Raw genomic sequence first — 14,776 nt, forward strand, 5'->3', positions numbered from 1 at the left:
TCTTCTAAGCCCACTTTAAATACCAAAAGGTGATACACTTATTGTGGTAACATCTCTGTGAAGCCTTCTGCAGGGTGAATAACCCCAACTCTCAGTCTTTCCTCACAGGAGAGGTGCTCCATCCCTCTGACCATTTTTATAGCCCCCCAGTGGACCTGCTTCAACAGGTCCCTGTATTGAGACCCCCAGAGATGGATGCAGCACTCCAGGTGGGATCTCACCAGAGCAGAGATCAAGGGAGAGAATCACCTCCTTTGACCTGCTGGCCATGCTGCTTTTGATGCAGCCCAGAACACAACTGGCTTTCTGGGCTGAGAATGCACATCGCCTCTCAATTCACCCCCAGGCCCGTACTGATGGGGCAACTGGGGGTTGCCCTCACCCAGGTGCAGAACCATGTGACACTCCCATCTTCTAGAGCTTGTCCTCGTCCCTCTGGATGGCATCTCATCCCTCAGGTGTGTCAACAGCACCACTCAGCTTGGCGTCACCAGCAAACTTGCTGAGGGTGCACTCAATCCCACTATGTCATTGATGAAGATCTGGTATTTGGACTTGCTAAATTCCATCTGACTGATCACTGTCCAATGCTCCAATCTACCTAGATCCTCCTGCATAGCCTCCTCTCCCTAAAGAGAGTCAATAGCACTTCCCTGTTTCATATCATCAGCAAACCTGATAATGGGGCATTCAGATCACTGACAGATATACTGAACCACACTGGCCCTAGAACTGAGCCCTGAGGAACAGAGATGGTGACCGGTCACCAGCCAGATGTAACCCCATTCACAGCAATCCTTTGCATCCTGCTGTTCAGCCAGTTCTTCACCGGGGCATCCCACATTTGGACAACTTGTCCAGAAGGATACTGTGAGAGACAGTATCAAAGGCCTTAAAAAGTTCAAAATCTACATCCACCGCCTTCCCTTCACATGCCAGGCAGGTGATGTTGTTGTAGAAGGATATCAAATTAGTTAGACAGGTATGTACAACAACAACAACAAAGTCACCCAGTTACATGTTCAATGTGCTAAGAGTTATTCTCTCTGGTGCAGACCCTCAAAATAAGAAAAACACCATAATAAAAGAATACCTGCAAAAGTTTTGCCTGAGTGTTCAAGTGCCATGTCAACCACTTGTTTGCTTTAGCAGGAAAACACACAACCCTCTCCTTGGTGCACACAATCCTCTCCTCCCTTCTCATCAAGGGCTACCCTTTCCCTGCCAAACTATGAATTCTAGCATTATGAATAGACAATTTCTCTATTTTTACCCAGTGGCAGCTGTGCGCAACATTCGCTTTCTGACTGATGTCAGGGGCTACGCTGCAAATCCAGCAGATCTTTCTTAATGCCTTGTCACAGGTGTGGTTCTGCATTTTAACTGAGAATCTGTATCGGCTTTGTTTTCAATTATTTGGATAATATTTTTGGTAAAGAAATTACATGCTCTACTTTTCAATGCTCTTGTAATTTAGTACATGGCCAAAGACACTACAGGAACTCTGAGATGTTTATAAATTCTGAAGTGACCACATAATTAATTGTACTCCTAAATAAGCTATTAGCAGAGAAACTTCTTGAGACATTCTATCCACTTTCTCATTACAACAACAGACAAAAAGTTTGCACGGAAGAAAAACTACACTTTTGTTCCTTTGGTTGACTGATCTTAAAGTGACCTTTTGCGGGTTTTACAATTAACAAACTTGATACTTCAACTTTTTTTTTTAACAAAACCAAGGAAATAATGATTTACCACAGCGTTATCACCAACTCAGTGCTACCTCCAAATAGGAATTTAGGAACATAAATTTACAGAAGCGACAACATTTAACCATTTTCCTTCTCCTTCCTCTGAGCAGTTATAAAAAAACATAAGTATTATTTTTTTCTCAAAATGAACATGGAAACCTGTACAAGGTCTGATTCAATCAATATTTTTCTACTTCTGATCATTTCTGCAGTAAAAAGCTTTTATAAACAGGAATATTAACATGGAACTTAACCCCAAGTTGCCCCCAAATAAAACTACTTTGTGTGTTCTAGAGAAGGTGTTCTTGACTGTCATATCAATACACCACCACAAAATATAACAGAATTTTCAACCCGAGTAATTTTTACAGTCCTTCATCTGGTGTGGGTAGAAAAGACATTTTTAGCTATTACCACATAGGCAAGACCGCTATAATTCACACAACGCTAATATTAACTTCAATTCATGTGTACGCTTCTCACTGAGATTTGTGACATTTCTTCTGATAGCTATAATGTACAGAAAGTTATCTATCTCAGCTTAACATGTTACTGGTTCTTACCTGGTTTTGTCTGGATTGGAAGCTAGTCATATTCAGCACGCTCCTGTCCACAGGCTATGGGGGGAAAAAAAGGCCTAAATATTAGTGAACGTTTTTTCCCCATAAGAGGGTTCCATCTAACAAAAACATGGGGGTTTTGCGATCAACTTACAGAAGACAATGGACTAGAAACAGAAGATGGAATCCTTTTAGCATCCTGTTGAGAAAGCAGTGCAGTAAATTAAACAATGACACAAGCACAATCTTCATCCTATACTTGCACATATTTACTATGTTTTTCAAGCACATGAAATAAAACATGAAAAGGAGTGCCATTTACCGCCAAAGGGCTTGACATCTTCTCCAACGTCTGCAAGATGCGCCGTGCTGTGGAACTTGTCACACCGTAGGATTGCACATTTGCCTGTTTAGCTTTCATTTGTCTTTTTAACGGTGGCTGAAAAATTAGCATTGCCAATGTTATGATGCTGGATTTTGAGTTAAACATACGTGTATCTTATGCCCTATGGATACAATGATGACATAACCAATACTTATAATGACAAAGAAAAATGTACTCGCAGAGCATTCAAGCCATGAAGAAGAAAATACACACTACTGGCTTTACAGAAGTTTAAGTGGGGCAGGATAAAGCAACGAAAGAAATACTTAAATTTAAAAGGTCATAAAATGGAAGATGTTAGGCCTGTAGAATCTCTGAAGCAGTGATTAGGAAAACAGAACTGAAGCAAGCTTGTGCTGCAGAAAGTACTTTCAGTAACAAAACAGATCTCGGGGTTTCATTATGGTGTAAGTGTGCCATCTTAAAATCACTGCATACAATCATCATCAGAAATTTCTAGTTTTATTTCTCTCATTTCCTCCCTTCCCCCAAGATTACAACTGACTGAAGATCTTTTCACTCTGCTTAAACAGATAAAGATCTGATTTGAACTGTAACAGATCTCAGCATGATACATTGAAAAAACAAATGTTTTATTCGTACCACATGACTTTGAACATAAGTTAAAAAAACTTCAGTGTTACCCTTTTCGGTTTCCTTAAAATTACGTTAAGCCTCTCATGTAACCACATCACGCTTACCACACTGCTATGTGAACACAGGAAGCAGATCACAGCATATAAAAAACACAAGTGAGACTTGCTCTACTCTACAGCATGCAGCAACAAGCAAGCTAGTCTCTCCCTTAAAAGCCTGGTATTTGCTTCCTCTTTTCAGTACAATCCACATTTATTTTTGTAAAAATAAAAATAGCTGATCAAAGAGGGCTCCTAGCTTACACTCCTAGAAGTTTTAAGTGTTCTGAAGTTTGACTCAACGCCAAGTCCGGACAAACCGCAAATTGTCAAGGTTTCCCCTAAGTCAGGAACTTGTAAGTCCTCTTGTTCCATGGCAGAAAAGAAACAGACTGCCAGAGTAGGTCCAGCAAACTCTAATTGCCAGTTTCTTAAATAAAGTTTATTTTGGCTTTTTATTTCTTTTTGTAATAAAGATCTTTTTGACTTAAACACAACACATTCCAATCAAATCAGATTTTACTTCTTTTTAGATTCAACTCTAGCTACTGAAGGTAGTAAGGATTTTTAATTGCTGGTTCATTTTAGAACACAAAGAATACTTTGGGGCAAGCAGCTCTTCTCAAGAGCTAAGATATAGAGAATGATAGTAAAATAGAAAGGACTTATTGTTTATCTTGAGATTGCATTGAGGACTGCATGCCTCTAAGTAACAAAAGAGCAAAGGATGAGCAAATTTGCCCTTTGGATATTACTATATTAAAGAATGCACAGTTTTACAAAGCATATTCATAGTTAAGAGCGTAGGATCTACCAACAAGCATCAACTTTTGCTACTATAAATATAAGTTTTCAAAGTTATGCCATCGTAGTATTTATTTACACATTACTTTAACATAATACAGTCAAAGGCAGACAACGGCAGAAAACAGAAATTTTTGAAAGAGGTAACAACAGAGGAAATCCCTACAACAAACAACTACCCAGCAACTAAGATGCTACTGTCATACTTGTGCACTATGGTAAATATTTCTACACGAACTGAGAATTTAAACAAAGATGCCTCTTTTTCACTCTTGTAGGCTGAGAGGGCAAAAGAAGAACTGTTTCCATATTTTCAGTGTTCAGTTCCCCACTCAGAGCTTTTTAGGGAGAGCTATCCCTTCTGTACTTTGATTACATTTTCCCCCACACACACTACTATTTTCATACCTGATAAGCAGAAATCTGCACTTTTGTCTGCCTTGCTGCTGCAGCGGCACCACCATACGAGGTCTTTCCAGGGTAAAATGGAGAATCCCCAAGCTGCCTTGTCTTAAAGACAGAGGTGTTTCCAAGTGACTACAGAAAGGTGTTATGGTAAGTTGTTAGTAAAAATGGCTACACATTCAAACTGACTAAACTTAACACTGTGCAGTACTTACAGGAGAGGGAGATCCAAAAGCAGATAAATTGAATGCAGGTTTTTTAGAGCTAGATGCAGGATGCTGTGAGAGGGAATGAGATCTTTCAGCCTCTGGGGACCAGAGCAGTGGTGCTGAAGTATTTTTTGAAACTGTGATATCTGTCAAAATGATACATGCTTTATGTAAATGCCTCATATACATAGAGAATTGTAATATTAAAGATATTTTATCTTTATTATCTCTGATATTTTATCAGAGTTCTTTAATATGAAAAAGTAAGTCTTACAGAATGAAAAAGTCCCTTTATACTTACTTCTCCAGCACTCTAAGCTTCAGAGTTCTTCAAACAGATTAGTTTCACATATGGTATGAAAACCAAGTATCAACTCTGAACCTGAATTCTGTTCAGAGAACTGCAAATACATTACCTTTCAGTAATCTTTTAGAAGCACGCACAAGTTAATAGCATGCTTCCAGGGCAGAGCAATTCTATTTTTATTTCGTTCATGGTAAAATAAAATGGAATGGCATAAACACTGGTGCATCTATAATGGTACAAAGTTCTTCCTATGTTGGTAAAGGGCTGCAAGCCACCATAGGACAGAACTGTATCCTAGTAAACAGGTTATATTGCTAAGCCCAGGCAATACAAACTGACCTGTAAAACTATGGTCTCCAGAGAACTGGTTGAGCATGACTCTATTCCCACTTACACAGGGGATTAGAAAAACTTGCAAACCTGCTGTTTGTCCTTTCTCAGTGAGACACCTAGGTCCGCATCTTTTCAATACAATGTTTAGGGGTTTTTTTTTAACTTTAAAATTGTGTACATTCCTTACTGAATTCAGTAGAAGACATGGCAGTATTAACAAATGATGCCTTCTACCAAGAAAAGCAAAAAAAGCTGCCCAGACTTTTTCAATCAGAATAGTTCCATTACTGACTCCTGGTAAAAAAACCCAAAAAACCCACATGAAAACATCTTGTGTTTTCATCTGTCACCTATATTTACTCACATTTAACCAGCTGCAAGTTAGATATTCAAGGTAACTCCTCCTCTAGGTCAACCTAGCTGTCAAGCTACAGCAAATCATCTTCAGCTCCTACTATCCCAGTTCAAGATTTACAGATAATCCAGCTAAAAGTGTATTTATCAGCACCAACTCTTTAGAACATCAGGGACTCATAACTGTATTCCAAAGCATGGTTCTATTTAAAAGATGACAGGATTATATGCTTCTAATATATTAAAAATGAAATTTAATTCTAACATCCAAAGCTGACATTCACCTACTTTACTTACTAAGGCAATGTGAAATATTAAAGAATACAAAGTACTTCATGTTACCAAACAACTCAATTAGAGAACACAAAAGTTACCTTTATCAGATGCTCTAGAGGAGAAGCCACTGGTTGTTGAGATGTTATCATCATCATGCTGAGAGGTAGAATCTTTTATTTCTTTTACCAGAGACAGCCCAGGACTGCCAATGCCAAGTGTGGAAGATGTAGAGGGCTGACAGTGTGGTACTGTGGGATCCAACACAGTACAGTTCAAATGGCTCCGATGGAGAGAGGGCCTTGTTAACACATCTGAGAAGTTCAGTGCAGACCTACTCGTGGATGGTTCTAAACAAGAACAGCGAGACAATCAGCTTTCCTATAGACAAGCTCACAGAAGCCAAAACCTGTTTTCTATCAACAGCAATGTTATTGCCAAGTTCTAAGCACAAAAATAGAGAAGCCGAATTTAACTTCTTCACCCAGATAGGGTTTCATCTATCTGACAGCAACAGCAATACTGCTTGAAATACTAGTGTTCTGGTGTCATCATCACCCCTTCCAAATTCTACCATATCAGGTCACGCTACAGACAAAAACATTTCTCCTCTCCATTGATTTTTGAGATTTTGGCACAAAGGACAAGTAAGCAACATGGCCTTGGTTGAAAGATGGGCGTTTTTTCCTCACGAAAGGAGTCTGTAAACACTGCCAGTGCCCTGCAAAAAGTAGTCTCACAGCTCCCACTTGCCACATGAACAGAACAGCTATTAATGGCTATCTTGCCTGATAGCTATGTAAATCTACAGTCTTTCCCAGGAATTCTGGGTATGAACAGGATTTTGAGTCACTACCCTCTTGGTATTTGCACTGAAGCTCAAACTAGCAACTTTAATCTACATAACCACCGCAGTGGGTAATTCTCCAAAGGATTGATAGATTTTCAGGACGGTCTTGTTTGAAATAAAGAAAGTGTGTTATCAGACTGAAGGCTGGTCAAGCAAAGGAATACAAGCTCTAGCACACTGGTATCTCAGAGCTGAAGAAACAGGCTCTCTAAAATAAAAATACCAGTAATAATAAAAAAACTTACTATTAACTATAGAAAGAAAGATTAGGCTACAACATCCACAGACTGCAACACCAGCCACTAAAAGTTCTAGGGTGTCCCATCTGCTCCCGATTTTCTGGAGCTAGAAAGTTTGCTGTGCAGCTGTTCTTACTGAAAGGTCCTTTCACACAGTTCTTCAGGAAAGCCAACACATGTTTCTCCTTCATGAAGACCTTCTCTATTCCTTTACACAAACTTATTCTCAAGCTACAGCTACACAGAGAGCAATAACGTTCCTTATTTACAATTAGATGACATTGGTGACATAGATATTTCCTCATTACTTTTTGTTCTGCCAACAACAGAAACAACTGATGTTCCACACAGATGGTTATGTACAAGTGGTCAGACAAAACCTGTCTCCTTATCAAAAACTGAGTTCCACAAAAGTGCTAAGTTAAGAGAAACTCAAATGGGAGCATATGCAAATGTTTAGAGTCCTACAGAAACAGTGAGAGGCAGAGATATAAAATACAGAATAATCTTTTATATAGTAAAGGGGTTGCAAACTTCTTTGCCAAGGGGCCAAATAGTTATCAAAGACTCCATGTTAGCTAGGTAGCTCCTTAATGTTACAAAATATTTTAAAAAGAATAATGTCACAAAGTTCTCCAGATCTCCATTAAACCAATAAGGAAATTGAATAAACTGATTGAAGAAGCCCAAAGGGAAAAAAAAATTAATTTAGGACATGAGAAGTTATTTTCCTCTGGCATTCTAGCATCTGGCCTTTTGCTTTGAGGACAACAAAACAAATTAATGTTTCTGTTACAGTAGGCAATTAGATAAACTTTCATTCCAGATCCTTTAAAAAAAATGCAAATCAGCACCCTAGTGAATGAATATTATTGATATTTTGCATGTGGTTAGTTGACTACCTGAGGTTAACTGATGACTTCCAAGAGCTCCAAGTCAACCTCTAGTATGTTTTGCAATTTAAACGTTGTAGTGTGAAGCTAAGACAGTTTCAAAAACACTTTTTGATTTTTTTCTATGTGTTTGCTTTCTGTGGGTTTTTGTGCGGTTTTTTTGGTTGGGGTTTTTGTTTTGTTGGCTGGATTTTGTTTTGGGTTTTTTTGGTTTATTTTGTGACGTCTTTTTAATTTTGTCAAAATGCTCCTTCCAGCTTCTCTTAGAAATCTAGATTCAGAACTAGAAATCTGTGAATAAATACAGATGGTCAGAATACTAAATGATATTTCACATACCTTCCAAATTAATTCTTGCTGATTCAGGCGTGACTCTCCCATCAATTACCATAGCATCTTCATTTGCATAATCATCGTGATAGTTTACTGGATTCTCTTCCTGGTTTGGAGATTCATTTGTATCTACACATTTATCTTCCCTTTTATTGAAATACTTCTGTAACCATCCCGGTACAATGTTTTTCACTGATTCAGTCACTCTGCTAATGAGTCCCAGCTTAAAAGAAAAATACAGAAACACAGTCAGCAGCATACTGTGGGATGCAACCTTGCTCAGACCTCGAAGACAGATATTAGACAGCAATATTCAGATGAATAAAATAGAGGTGGGTGAGTTGTTGACACAGAATTGCTATACGTCTGGAACACGCATGACAAATATTCACCTAACTCTGATTTACTTAGTACTGACCTATCAATTTCTGCACTTCCCAGTGACCTTGGCAATGTTCAAAATTCTGAAACTACAGCCAAAATTCACCAGAGGCTTGTCAAGTCACAAGGTCATCGGGAAATTCTACTTCTAAATAACTCCTGATATACACTCTTTTTCTGAGGACTCCTCCTTGTAATGCCTTCACTTGAAAAAGCATTAAACCCAGAAGCTCAGCAATTATCTACAGCAATACTGATGACCATAACAGCTGCTAAAATCAGTGAATTTAAATATTTCTCTTTCTAATGCTGAACTGCAGTAACCAAGTCTATCCATAAACCCACTATTATGCTCTGAACAGACAAGAGTATCCTGAAAGAATCCTGGAAGAAACAGCTATAGTTGAACAACAGATTCCTCACTACAGGACTGTTCAATAGATCCAATTTGATCAAATTTCATTTTGTGGTATGTTAAAGTTTTCTATCTTCAAACCTTAATATTCTGCCATTAAGGTATACATAAAAGCCATTTCCATTATGACATTTAGAAACTATTTGCAATGCTTACATTCTACATTTAGGAAACATTTATTTACCATTTTGTTTTAGGCAGTCACTTGATCCCCATCATGCCCTCAAAATTTCAAAACACCTTCCTGTCAAATCTCAAGCCCCTGCAGCAGATTGCTTGCAGCGTGGAGTTCCCCCTCTCTTACACTGACTGCAGCCACAGAAACAGCTGCCAACCTCTGCAAGCTGGAAGCAAAAGTGAAATCTATCTCCATGATTTCAACACTTTGGAAACTAAAAAGTAACAAGAGTTAAACGGATTTTTGTTGAACTCCATCGTCATTTGCTAACACGCGTAACAAAGGCTCTGGCAAGCTACTTTGGTTTTCTTCTGGGTTTAGGCAACAAAATTTTCTAAAAATTATTATTCATGTGTAGAAAATGAAGAATAGTCTTTGAACATGTATTAGTCTAGTAAACAACTGTGAAACAAGAACTCTGCTGTATTCAACTTTCCTAAACAAACAGCACACAAATGAAAAAAGAAGCCCATATTCCTCATTCAAGTCTTTCATACATGGTTACTTACAGGAGTTATAAACAAATTAGACACCCTTGAATCTGGAGTTAAGAGGGGGGGCAAGGAAAGAGGATAAAGGGAAGGTAGAAAATAAAAGCCTTTTCACAGAAGGAAGGTCGTCTTAATTTGACATTTTTCATAATGATTGGTAATTTAATCTACTCTACATATATACTAAGCCTCAGCTTCCCAACAACAAAAAACTAACTGCATGCCATACCAGAACTCACAAGCAGTTCAGTGCATGGTACCAGCAAAGAGGTAGTTCCTACTCTCTTCCCAGCCCCTCATTTTCACCTTTCCTTATGACACACTGTCCCCCTTTTGGGGGGTATTTTGCTCCTATATGAATAAAAGTATATCAGGAACCCAGAGGAGTCAAGATTTGCCAAAATAAGCAAATGGTCAGGACACAAACTGCATCCAAGGCAATGCTCTTTCCAAAAAGCTAAGCAGCGCTATATTCACTATTGCTAGAGAGTTTCTTCATCAAGAGAATAAAAACATAAAACAAGCCTGTATGATTCTCTTGCTGAAGAAATCCTCCCAGGACTGAAAGCTACCTAAGACTCAAGATGGCAGATGTCATAGGCATCCAGAAGAGTAAACACCCAATCATTAGTAATCTCAATGAGTAACTGGAGAACCCAGATAGACTAATAATTAACCAAGGTAACATTTTACCATCTATATCTAAAACCAGACTGGTTTGACCCTTTCTTGCAAAGGGCAGCCTTGCTACTGTTCTCCACATCATCAACACTTCAAGCTAGGTAACACAGGGTAACTTCCCAAACCAAACCAGAAGCTGGAACTCGCTCGGCGCAGCCGTACTGTAGCAAGTACTAATGGCCTGTTCCATCTAGCTTAGGCACAGTGGAAGACATAGCATAGTTTTATGCTCCAGAATAATACAGGCTTAGTGACAAAGCAAGAGAAAGCAGAATACATGGAAATGCATCTCTGTTTTCTGTCTGCAAAATATACTGATTAAAGGCACTGTGAAAGAGTTATGCAGGCATTATGAACGAGCTACGATCAAATGCAGATCCTGCTAAAACAACCAAACACCTTCCCCCCACAAAGTAAGCCATACATCCCAGGTATGCCTACTGACATACACATAGACCAAAAAAAAGGAAAAAAGACAAAATATCCTACCTGCCTATCAGAGCTGAAAGGCACTGTGTTTGGATTCCTGACCACGTCAGGCAGGTAACGCGCCACTGACCAACTACACTTTTGAACATGCACGCTTCCTTGTTCTTGTCAGGACATTTCAGCAAAGGATCATGCCTTACACTGTCTTTAAAGCTGGCATTCTAATCCTATCCTAACTTGTGATTTTCTTATTCTTCAATTTCAGCACATGTGTTTGAGAACCCTTTCCCTCTGCCTGCACATGCAACACAAACCTACCTTGTCAGCAGTAGAGCACACCCCCTCTACTGCTCCTGTGCCACCAGCTCTGCATTTTCTCCATCCCAGGTTCCCTGGCACTACCATCTCCCCATACAGGAATCATTAATCCTTCTAGAAGGCTGACAAGGATACTGGACATCTCAGTGATGCAAACAGATCTTCTGAGGTGAAATACAAAAGACATAGCAAAAAATAAGTCTAGCAGACTTATTCCTCCAGCAAAATCAGAGCAAACTGCTCAGATCCCAATCTCCTGTCCTAGTTAGAACAGCTGGGACCAGTTCATCACTGTATGGGTGTAACCCAAAACTGTGTATTCTATAGCCTTCCATGCCATTTCCCAGAAACTGGTATCAATATACACCTTCTGCCCAGAACAGCCTGACTCCTTAGGCTATAAACTGGGTGTTAAGAGGCCTTCGAGATAGGAGGGTGCCTCCCTGTCCTCACACTCTTTTGTGGAACTCCCCGCCCTGAGGGAAGTACTGGGCATTCCTGCCTGAACTGGAAGATATATAATCTTGGAGTCGTGGAACTTTTGGAACCTCTCGTGGGATCCAGAGGAAGACTGCAGATCACCGCTCTCAACCAGACTGAGAACACCACTCTCGACCAGACTGCAATCACCACTCTTGCCCAGACTGCACCAGCACTCTCACCAACCGGTTTTACCCTCTCCTTTTGCTTTGGACTCAGGGGGCCCAACAAACACCACTGTTCATGCCCCAGGGTGCTGGGTTATACATTTGGGGTTTGTGGGTTAAAACCAATTGTTTGACTGTATAATCATACTTATTGTATTATTTTATTAAATTGTTATTCTGATTTATAATCTCTCTTTTGAGTTGAGTTCATTTCCCCTCCTGGTTTACCTTTAAACCAGTACATCTCCTCAAGCCACGATTATGTACCAGTCCCTTCCTGAACAACTTCATTCACTGGGGCTATTCTGAATGTGCTACTGCACAAAAATTTTTCTAGTTCCCAACCTCAGATTGGGAGCGGAGGAAGCAGTGTTGGCACACAGCTTTAATGCTCATAAATCCTAATTTCTACAGGCCCCAGGGGTACCAAACTAATATCACAAAAGGGCAGGAGATGTAATGGGACAATCCTGACTGAGTGGAGCACCACTTTAGTCAGTGAACACGGTTTACTCCTTAGCTGATTTCAGAAGTCTGAGCTACTGTCAGTACCAACTACTGTCTATTCACCTCAAACAAACTCATACTCATCCTAAAAAATACAAGCATGAAAGCTGAACAAAATGAAAATCCACTGGAAAGACACAGTAGCTTATGAATAGATATTTACAACAGTTTTTCAAAATCTGTGCATCATTCGAAGCGTCTGCAGCTCTGCTGGATCTAAGTCTATGTATACAAACATCATAGCAACAGTAACTACAGTAACAGCTACTTCAAGTCACATTGGTTTGACATCATGGAATCACTGAACCACTGTGGCTGGAAAAGACGTCTTGGATCACTGTGTCCAACTGTTACCCAAGAGTCCAAACCCTCCTTGTTTGGGCACGAACTCCCATTTCTAAGTTCCGACCCTGCTCCTGAGGTCTCAAGACTCATCTGAAGGGCCTAGAGCATCACTTTGAAGGCCTCAAGTGTAATTTGGAAGGTCCAAAGACTCATTTGTAGAGTTCAAAGGCTTCTTTATAGAGTCCAAAGGCACATCTTCAGGTCCAAACTCTAGCGTCCAAAGCCTCCATGTCAGGGATGAAAGCCTCCTCTTCAGGATTCAGCCTTAAATCTAGTGGTCTCAAAGCCTTCCTCCAACCCTCCAGAGACTCATTTCTAGGGGCAAGGTTTTATTTTGTGGTATTTTAGGGCACAAAACCCAACTCATGGTTCAAATCCTCCTTCTCACCTCCAAAAGCCCATTTCCAGGGCCCAAAGCCCTGTCTTGAAGACCCAAATCCTCCCTTTGAGGGTCCAAAGCCCTGTTTTCATAGAATCATAAAGGCTGAAAAACACCTTTAATATTATAAAGTCCAACTGTTAACCCAGTACCACCATCATGTTCACCATTAAACCATGTCCTCAAGTGCCAGATTTATTGCCCTTCTCTGGACATGCTCCAGCAGCTCAATGTCTTTCTTGTAGTGAGGGGCCCAAAACTGAACACAGGATTCGAGCTGCAGCCTCACCAGTGCTGAGTACAGGAGCACGATCCCTGCCCTGGTCCTGCTGGCTACACTATTTGCTGATACAGGCCAGGATGCCATTGGCCTTCTTGGCCACCTGGGCCTACTGCTGGCTCATATTCAGCCAGCTGTCAACCAGGCCCTTTTCTGCCAGATATCTTCCCAGCCACTCTGCCCCACACCTGGAGTGTTATACGGAGTTACTGTGACCCAAGTGCAGGTCTCAGCACTTCCCCTTATTGAACCTCATACAGTCCGTCTTGGCCCATCAATCCACCCTTTCCAGATCCCTCTGTAGACCTTTCCTGCCCTCTCAGGATCAACACTCTCACCCAACCTGATGTCATGTGCAAGCTTGCTTAGGGTGCGCTCGATCCCCTTGTCCATGTAATTGATGAAGATGTTAAACAGAACTGGCCCCAGTACTGAGCCCTGGGGAACAGCACTGTTGACCAGTCACCAGCTGGATGTGACTCCATTCACCACCACTCTCTGGGCCCGGCCATCCAGCCAGTTTTTCACCCAGTGAAGACTACTCCTGTTCACACCATGGAAAGACAGGTGAATTCTCTCCAGGCAAATGCTGTGGGAAATGGTGTCAAAGGCTTTACTAAAGTCTAGGTAGAGGACATTCAACATCCACAGCCTTTCCCCCATCCACCAAGTGGGTCACTTTGTCACAGAATGACACAGAATGAGATCAGGTTGGTCAAGCAGGACTTGCCTTTCATAAACTCATGCTGGCTGCAACACTGAGTAAAAGATATGCAGACAGAAACACCAGTAAACAAACAGGTGTTGCAATTTATTACTTTAAAATACCATTTCTTCAAAGTATTTATATAAAAAAAGAAATGGCCATGGTTTTGAATTCCAAACTCGAAAGCAAGCTACTTCTTGGCCAAAAATATTTACAGAATAGGACAGTTTCTCCAGCTTGTAAGGGTCTTTCATATAGTATAGGCTGAGGAAAGTGCTGGCAGGAGTACTCAGCAATGATAAAAGCAGATAAAAGAGCTACTTTTCACTTCACTGCATGCACACTTCTGAAAAGCATCAAGTTTTTGCCTCTCAGAGACTGCTCTGCTTCCCATTTCAAAGTTCAAGTTATTAAAACATATGAATCAGTAAGTCCTGAAGAAGAAAACCTGCTCCTAATGGTGAAGTTCACTGAGAGAGAGCAGATTAATCTAACCACTTAAAACCACCAATAAAGAATTTTCATGTCCTCTCCATCCCCCACAGTTACCTCATGTCAGCTCTGGCACATAGCATACTACTCTCCATACTAGCTGAATTCATTAATCTGGCAAAAAGTACATGTTTCTCTTCCGGGCTAATGAGTTAAACTGGCTCAGTGCACCAGAACTGGCACGAGAGACAGT

General features: G+C 40.4%; 1 protein-coding gene across 4 annotated transcripts in view; it reads right to left on the reverse strand.

Moving 5' to 3' along the window:
• Positions 1-11,326, reverse strand: part of NUP153 (nucleoporin 153) — a 31,250-nt gene extending 19,924 nt beyond the window's left edge. For 3 of the 4 annotated variants that reach the window (XM_018077665.2, XM_008922298.3, XM_018077664.2), the window contains exons 1-8: positions 11,228-11,326; positions 8,341-8,557; positions 6,121-6,369; positions 4,759-4,898; positions 4,547-4,675; positions 2,637-2,753; positions 2,469-2,513; positions 2,318-2,371 (exon numbers count right to left, since the gene is read on the reverse strand). In XM_018077665.2, coding sequence (XP_017933154.1) covers positions 2,318-2,371; positions 2,469-2,513; positions 2,637-2,753; positions 4,547-4,675; positions 4,759-4,898; positions 6,121-6,369; positions 8,341-8,557; positions 11,228-11,314 — 1,038 coding nt within the window. In that variant the 5' untranslated portion in view covers positions 11,315-11,326. The remainder of the gene's footprint in view (positions 1-2,317; positions 2,372-2,468; positions 2,514-2,636; positions 2,754-4,546; positions 4,676-4,758; positions 4,899-6,120; positions 6,370-8,340; positions 8,558-11,227) is intronic. The other variant, XM_018077666.2, reaches the window with a different exon arrangement.
• Between the last annotated feature and the right edge of the window lie 3,450 nt (positions 11,327-14,776).

This window comes from Manacus vitellinus, unplaced genomic scaffold, assembly GCF_001715985.3.
Source record: "Manacus vitellinus isolate BGI_N305 unplaced genomic scaffold, ASM171598v3 scaffold_39_pilon, whole genome shotgun sequence".
NCBI lineage: Eukaryota > Metazoa > Chordata > Aves > Passeriformes > Pipridae > Manacus > Manacus vitellinus.